Genomic DNA, 7,724 nt, shown 5'->3' on the forward strand with positions numbered 1-7,724 from the left:
TTTTGCTTATAAAGATTTATTAATAACTAGCTGTGCCCGCGACTTCGTCCACGTGGAATAGTTATTTCGGGCATCATTGAAGCCAAGCTCAAGGATATTTTCCAAGGATAATTTTCCCCGTTTTTTTTTTTCACATATTCCATTATTTCTTTGCTCCTTATAGTTGCAGCGTGATGTTATATAGCCTTAAGTCTTCCTAGATAAATGGTCTATTAAACGCAAAAAGAATTTTTCAATTCGAACCAGTAGTTCCTGAGTTTAGCGCGTTCAAACAAACAAACAAACTCTTCAGCTTTATAATATTAGTATAGATATCAATTATTAGTATATACCAACTAATGCATAATATATATTATGCAGGTAGTAAAAACGTGTAAGTCCTTCTAAACAACCACAAACAAAACGAAGAACCAACGGGCAAATCGTAATGAAATTATTTATCAACAATTAGTTATTCGCTGCAAACTTAGACCGATATTTTTATCCAATTGTGAATATCTTAAAAAGGACTTGACCAATTTTGTTTCCCTACGAACTTAAAAATTTTATAAGCAGATCCTTGACAGATCCTATATATCTTTTAAATTTCATCGTAATCAGACCAGTGGATGGAAAATTATCGCGTTACAAACATATAAGTACATAAAAAAAATGTTTTGCACCAATTTGATTGGTAGACCTCGCTCTCTTCTCTCGGTCGGTCAATGATTCTTAAGAGGTAATCATCTAAATTTACCGTTAAAGGAATGCAGCTCAATATAACGACGATAACCACATTAAGAGCTTCCACCTACACGCTATTTCATTTGGTAAAATCAAGTGATGACTCAATCTGGCGAAAGTATGATAATCCAACGGAAAACGCTATAACATCACTATGAAGTCATTGCGACAAATTTTTATTATTATTTCTCCCTCTTTTGGTAAAAACATATAAAATTGTCTAAAGAAGTCTGATGTTAGTCACTTATTTACACTTTAAATTTTTACAAATTCCTTGATGCCTATTTTTTATTGGCTGCGATACTCAATAAAAAGTGCCGAAGAAATTATAAAAAAAAAAACTTAAAAAGATTAAATGCGCTAGGATTAACGTGTGGAAACATTATTTTATCATCGTGACTCTGACGTAAACATCGCTCTCGGTGGTCGCTTCATTGGGTTTATTAGCAATTGAATGACTCACTTTGACTATTATAAGTTCCAATGAGAACGGCTAATATTGCAACTAATAAAGACTGATGTTATATTGAGATCCTCTACACAAAAACATTATCAAATAATTTTATTCATGCAATTACTTATCAGTGACGTCATATATCTGCATGTATGAGGTAGACCTGGTAAGTAAATAATCGTATCCCGCAAAAAATGTTTTACAAAACCTATGTCTCGTTTTCATTTGTTTAAAAAAATTTATATAACTAGCACACTAAAAGTAGGCGTCAACTCAATAGTAAAGTGGCGCACGCCTGGGAGGGTTATTTTGGTTTGCAATCGTCGGGCAAAGTCATTGTTATCGACGCCTTTATTTCTTCCTGTTTTTGCGAGCTCGCTCTTGGCACTGGCATTGTGATAAGTTATTGTAACATTGTGTCGCTGGGAGACGCATTTTAAATAGACGATTGTTTTACATTACAATTAATTAGATACGAGAAAGTGATGATAAACAAAAGTGAAATTTATTGGTGTATATAACGACGTTAAATTAATTAATCAGTTCGGTACGTGTGTATTGGAATTTAGCCAAGAGTGTATAATAATCAGACATTATGAAAACATATTTGGTGTCGTTGGAGCTTTGGCAAATTTTATATTGTTGTCTGGTTGCCAGTGCACGTTCGCGAATGTACCGAACGAATAATATTGTTAGTGTATTGCATCGCCCAGAAAGTTACGTCAGGGCGATCTACTTAACCTTTTATTAAAAATTTGTTTCGTTTTGTTTTCAGAAACATATTAGTGGTGCAAAGCGAGCACGAGCGGCAAGAGTCGTGGGAAGCGATCGGGGCCCGCCTCATCCGACGACTGTCGATGCGGCCCACCGCTGAGGAACTGGTCGAGAGAAACATACTCAAAAGTAAGTTTTCTCTCTCATCTGTATTTTTATTTTGTCACGTCTAATTTGGCAATATATTACGATAGAAGGCCTTCTTGAATATGATGTAAATAGTTATTATACGTATCGCTTCTTACGACATCTCTGCAAAAGAGATGGGGTTACAGTATTTTAAAATATATCGGAGACTATACAGTGCCCTCAACCGTAAGTAAGACCAACTATATCGGTTTTGATTGACACGTTTTTGGTATCAGTAATTTTTCACATGAACATCGTACCACTATTTGAGCTAAGTCCCGGCTAAAGTGTAAAGATACGCGTAATAATATATCTTTACACTTTAGCTCTTACTTAGCTTTCGTGAGACTTTACAGAAATAAAGCTTTTGTTTCTTCTGAAGGTCTCGTATATCTCTTGTGATGTGCTGAGAAATTTAATTTTAATTTTTTGTTCATAGGCCAATCTCCCGCGGAAGAGAAGAAACAGAAGGAAGAGAAGAAGCGGTATCTACTGCGCAAACTCAGCTTCCGGCCGACTGTCGACGAACTCAAGGAGAAGAAGATCATCCGGTTCAGCGACTACATTGAGGTTACACAGGTAATTGGCGGTTCCCAGTTTTATCTGATTTGCCATTTGTTAATTGTATACTTGAGTTTTACTTTTAAACTTCAAATATTTTGAAAATTCTTTAAAGATCTTTTTTCTTTTACTCCGTAACATTTTCAAAACAGTTTCCTCATTGTTAGCTTGTTCATGGCCAAAAATACAGGTAACTTGTAGAAATAAGAACGGAAGTAACACCTATAATTGTACCGCTCTTATAGCAAATAAAGTATTTGTATTTGTAGTAAGTCTTAACGATATATATATGTATATAAATAATAATTTGTTCCCGCCAGGCACACGACTACGACCGCCGCGCCGACAAGCCGTGGACCCGTCTGACGCCGCGCGACAAGGCGGCCATCCGCCGCGAGCTCAACGAGTTCAAGAGCTCCGAGATGGCTGTCCACGAGGAGAGCAAGCACCTCACCAGGTTAACACTCAAACATATCCTTTTAAACCATATAATAACATCTTAATCACTTACTGGGTAGACAGAGTCGATACTCCCGAAAATACTAAAAGGCCACGTTCAGCTGTATAGCTTAATGATGGAAGTGAGATCCCAAAAGGAACACAGGTTCCAAAAAGATCCCAAAAAGAAATATCCTAAGTTTACTAGTCCTTTCTCTTAATGTTTGTCCTGTCATGATACAAGTCCCATTAAGTTTCTACAAGAGATCACGAGGAGATCAAACGCCTCACCAGGTGGGCACTCCATCACCCCCTTTCTCTAAATGTTTGTCCAAAAATGATACTACTCTGCCGCTCAACTTGTTGCTTGTTTTATATACAAGAAATAAAAGTAAAATAAAATAAAGTACATTTTTAATATACCCGATTTTTTTTGGCATAAAATTCGTCATTAAAGCTCATTAAGTGACCACTTGCGTCATTTTTATTGCCACTTAACCCGTCTTCATATGTGCCACATCGTAACTTTAGGCAATAATTAGAATATTACATAAAATATTTGTAACAATCAGGCCGAGTGAAATCCGCAATTGTCTCGTGTTAGTTGTTGCGTGGGCAATTAAAAGACTCGACAACCCAGTTCCGAGCATTTCCTCGTTATGGTCTCGTCCCATGGTTACGTCAGACGGCATGAAAGTTTTCAATTGCAATTCGTACAAGATAGTTATTCCACTTGATCATTAACAAAACCCCAGACATCTGTGTACTTCTTCTATGTCTCCTGGCGTAAATCCCAAGTTCATCATGTTTTAGGAGTTTTTAGGTGGGTGCCTTTTGACCTGCAATACATACATCTGTCTTTATGTAATTATTTTGAATAATAATATATTACAATTATTTTTAGCATTACTAACGCTTCGACTGAAAAAAAAAACGGTTCATAGCATCCGAAGGCATGGTTAAAGTTTTGAGTATGGGCGAAAGAGTGGTGATGTAAACTGTTTACTATAAGTACAAATGGTTCCCTTCTTTACGAATATTAAAAAGCAATACTGTCTCTCTACCAGTTCAGTTGACCTCAAAGTTAAAAAGAGAGAGCCCATAAAATATATTGCTTTTAATCGTTCGTCAATAAGCTCCCTAGTATACAAAACTACAGATATGCACTGCCGTATTATGTACTCGTATTATCGAAATTATGTAATCGTTATCTTAGTTCCCTCAACTGCAGCTTCCTTTGAACAGTGTAGAGTCAGAGTACAGCCATGGTTATTGCCGGCAGGTTCCACAGACCATGACGGCTGCGGCGGACAGCCGGACCGGACCAGTTATCGCGCGGCGTGTGAGCGGCGCCGACCGCCCGACCTCCCGACCACACACCCGACCGCGACGGAGACCGACTTCCCTCCGGGGCGTCACCTGTGATTTTAAACGTTATTTATATATTGACTTCTTCCGAAATCCGGAAGGTCGCAATAACTTACCAAAACGCATCGGTAAAGTGTTGAATATTCTAAAGTTTCTTTGTATCGCTGTTTCGACGTTACATATACATACACTTTTTTTAAACCCGTGAGTGCAATCTTGTTTTTATAATTACGTTTTCTTGTATCGTAGTTATTGCCGAGTACAATTATATTATTATTATGGTATTGATTTATGTTAAGTTGATGTATTCTAAGCATACCTATACATTCTTTGAATTGACCTTCGAGAAAGGTTAGTGATACTGATTATTGTGGTGGAGATTAATGCGCTTCAAGCTCAGTCAACTTTGAGTTACGAGCGGTTTGTTTTGATTATATGAGAAGCATCAGGCGTAGAAAATTTGTAGTCTTGTGATTTTTTCTTAAATGCTAGCTATAGCTTTGTAGTCATTAAGCTAGTTTCTATTTGCAATCATATTTATTTCAGAAGGAGTTATTAGTGTCACAATTTTATATTACTTTCACGAGTTCATTCGGTTCGACGCTCGATTTGGTACGAGCTCGTTTGGTTTACCTGTCCTATAATTTATATTTTGATATCATTCAGTATTTAAATAGATATCTAAGATTGGACTTTTCATTATTTCGGCCAGTATTGGTCAGTCTATGAGATACCTACCACTGACATTCACTGATCTTTTATATGTTCGAACTATTCGGTTTTGTGTAATGTATTTGTCCTGTAATTTAACATCGTTGAGGTAAGGAAATAGGTGTTATATTAGTAAATAACGTTATACGTATTGACTGCGGTCTGTCTCTAGTTTGAATCCGTCGACTTGGACCATCTCGGGAGTGCTTCCAAATGCTGTGCAAAATAACAATAAGTTTTTAGCGCGAGTCAAACGCTCGTTTTATACTTAGATACATCTTAGTGTTTGCAATACGTGATAATTGCTCCTTGCTGTATTCTCACTATAGCCAAGACTAAGTTTGCTCAAAATTAGAGTTCGATGTTTATACATAAAATAACGTATACTGTTAATTATATTTTTAAAAGCACTGATATACCACCTATCTCTTATCACTTAGTGTAATCAATATTTTATAATTCACTTACAATTTTATTTCAATAACTAATAATATGCTACGGATGTTAAATATATATATATACCTTAGTTACAGAGCCATATGTTCAACAAAACAGTTCTGACCATTCCAGCATAAAAGTGAATAATTAAAATGCAAAAGTCAAGACGTAGAGAAATACTTTAATACTTCTCGTTTGAACTAGATCGCATATACAGGGAAAGATTTTGTTGATAGGAGTCAAAAATGCTGTAAGAAAAGTAAAATATACTCAAGTGAAGCTCAACGATAGACACCTGTCACAACTCGTGATCGGAGCGACCTCGCCGGGAACAACTTGTTATCATCTTGTCGCTTAGCCTAGCTCTAGCATAAGTAAAGTTGAACGAAGTATTGAACTAATGATTAAATTTTAATAATCAAATAACTTAAAAGCTGTAGGTGTTAATAAAATAAATATACGCCTTCTGAGATTATTATTTTGATATAAAACAAGTTTGTTTTGCACCAGAACGATAATGTACCTTAAATTTACATGATAGTATAATGAGCAATAATATTACTATCAGTTTATTTGATAAATTGTTCAATGTTTTGATGTTGAGAATATTTTTTACCTTATTATATAAGTAATTTTTTCGTAGTATAAACTTCATAGATAGGAATCAGTTAATATAAATAATTTTTAATAAGGGTGATGTATTGTTCAGTAGTGGTGCCATTTGTGAAGTGTTTCCGGGTAAGAAGACGCAGCATTTCAGTTGTCAAACATGATGCATGTTGGCAGTGGCTCGTACCACGTGCAGTGAGTATTTGAGCAGATGTCAATTTAGTAACAAGTGTATGTATTTATATGAAACAGTAGGTAACACTTATTAAACATATGGATACATTTTCAGTATGGAATTCGACCGGTCACACATTTGTATTGACGCAGCATTATGATAGCGAGCTACAAAGGTTACAATGGTTATTCTTGAGACCATTCCATATAGATTAAAGTTGAAGCCAAAATGACGACTTATTTTTCTAAATGATTTTGTTAGATTTGAAATAAAACATATTAAGATAAAATGTTAGATGTTTATCGGTATATTATACAAATAACTTAATAAGACACTCAGATTTCCAAAGAATTATAGCTCAAGTAAATTGTTCTAGCTAGCTTACGATTGCCATTGTTAGTGTTATGAGACCGGCAGAGATCAGCCGCGCGCGCCGGCAAGGCATTCTTAGGAGCTGAGCTAAACACTACATTCAAATATATTCGAACATCACAATTTGTATATACATAATTAATTTACCAATTAAATGTGATACGAATTTTCTTATTTTAGTGTTTAAATAATTTAAAGTAGTCTCATATCGCAATATTTAATGCTAAAAGGTGCTATCGGTTAGCATTGAACTTTTTGGATGGTGTTTTAGTGACCTCTGTTTGCGGCTTGAACAAACGTACTCAAACATGTTAAGTGTCAGAATGTATTACTTTTCTTTGAAATAATACAATTTATAAGACTATATTAATCAAACATTAATTGTAGTAGTTCTGTTTTCTTTGTGCTTTTTAAGTACCTATTTACATATAGAGGAAATATTTAAAATGACAACAAAATTAATACCTTCTGTTAGTATATCTTCTAAACTTATGTATATCGATAAACATTCTTTTGGATAATATTTGTATATAATTTTATTATGAATGATGTAAATTATGGAATCTCTTTTATTTCCATTAATCGTACGTAACTTTTTGTGCTATTACATTTTATAATTGCTATCTTCAGTAATCTGTATACTGTTGCTTTTATTTTTTAAATTGTGTAAATTATTAATGACATTAAGTATATTTAATGATAGCCATAAAATTACTTGTTTTATATAAAATAAGTCTGTAAATACCCTGATTATACATTAAGTTTTATACTAGATTGTTTTTGTTTCGTCTCCGAACCCCTGACCTTCAGTAATCATGAAAACCTAACATTCTGGGAAATTCTACATTAAGTAATTTAAAATTTATGGGAGTTCAACTTCCAGATCAAAGAAAATGATAAAAGAGTAAAAATAAGCAAAAAGCTAGGTTAAATAGAAAAGTATAATAAAGTAAAATGAGCCATAAATATTCA

General features: G+C 34.5%; 1 protein-coding gene across 7 annotated transcripts in view; it reads left to right on the plus strand.

The window, feature by feature from the left end:
* The window catches only part of LOC106131859 (phosphatase and actin regulator 1), a 48,677-nt gene extending 41,151 nt beyond the window's left edge, over positions 1-7,526 (plus strand). For all 7 annotated transcript variants that reach the window (XM_060954757.1, XM_060954752.1, XM_060954754.1 and 4 more), the window contains 4 exons: positions 1,953-2,080; positions 2,520-2,659; positions 2,962-3,098; positions 4,362-7,526. In XM_060954757.1, the coding sequence (XP_060810740.1) occupies positions 1,953-2,080; positions 2,520-2,659; positions 2,962-3,098; positions 4,362-4,377 (421 nt within the window). In that variant the 3' untranslated portion in view covers positions 4,378-7,526. The remainder of the gene's footprint in view (positions 1-1,952; positions 2,081-2,519; positions 2,660-2,961; positions 3,099-4,361) is intronic.
* The last annotated feature ends 198 nt before the right edge of the window (positions 7,527-7,724 follow it).

This window comes from Amyelois transitella, chromosome 5 (assembly GCF_032362555.1).
Source record: "Amyelois transitella isolate CPQ chromosome 5, ilAmyTran1.1, whole genome shotgun sequence".
Lineage (NCBI taxonomy): Eukaryota > Metazoa > Arthropoda > Insecta > Lepidoptera > Pyralidae > Amyelois > Amyelois transitella.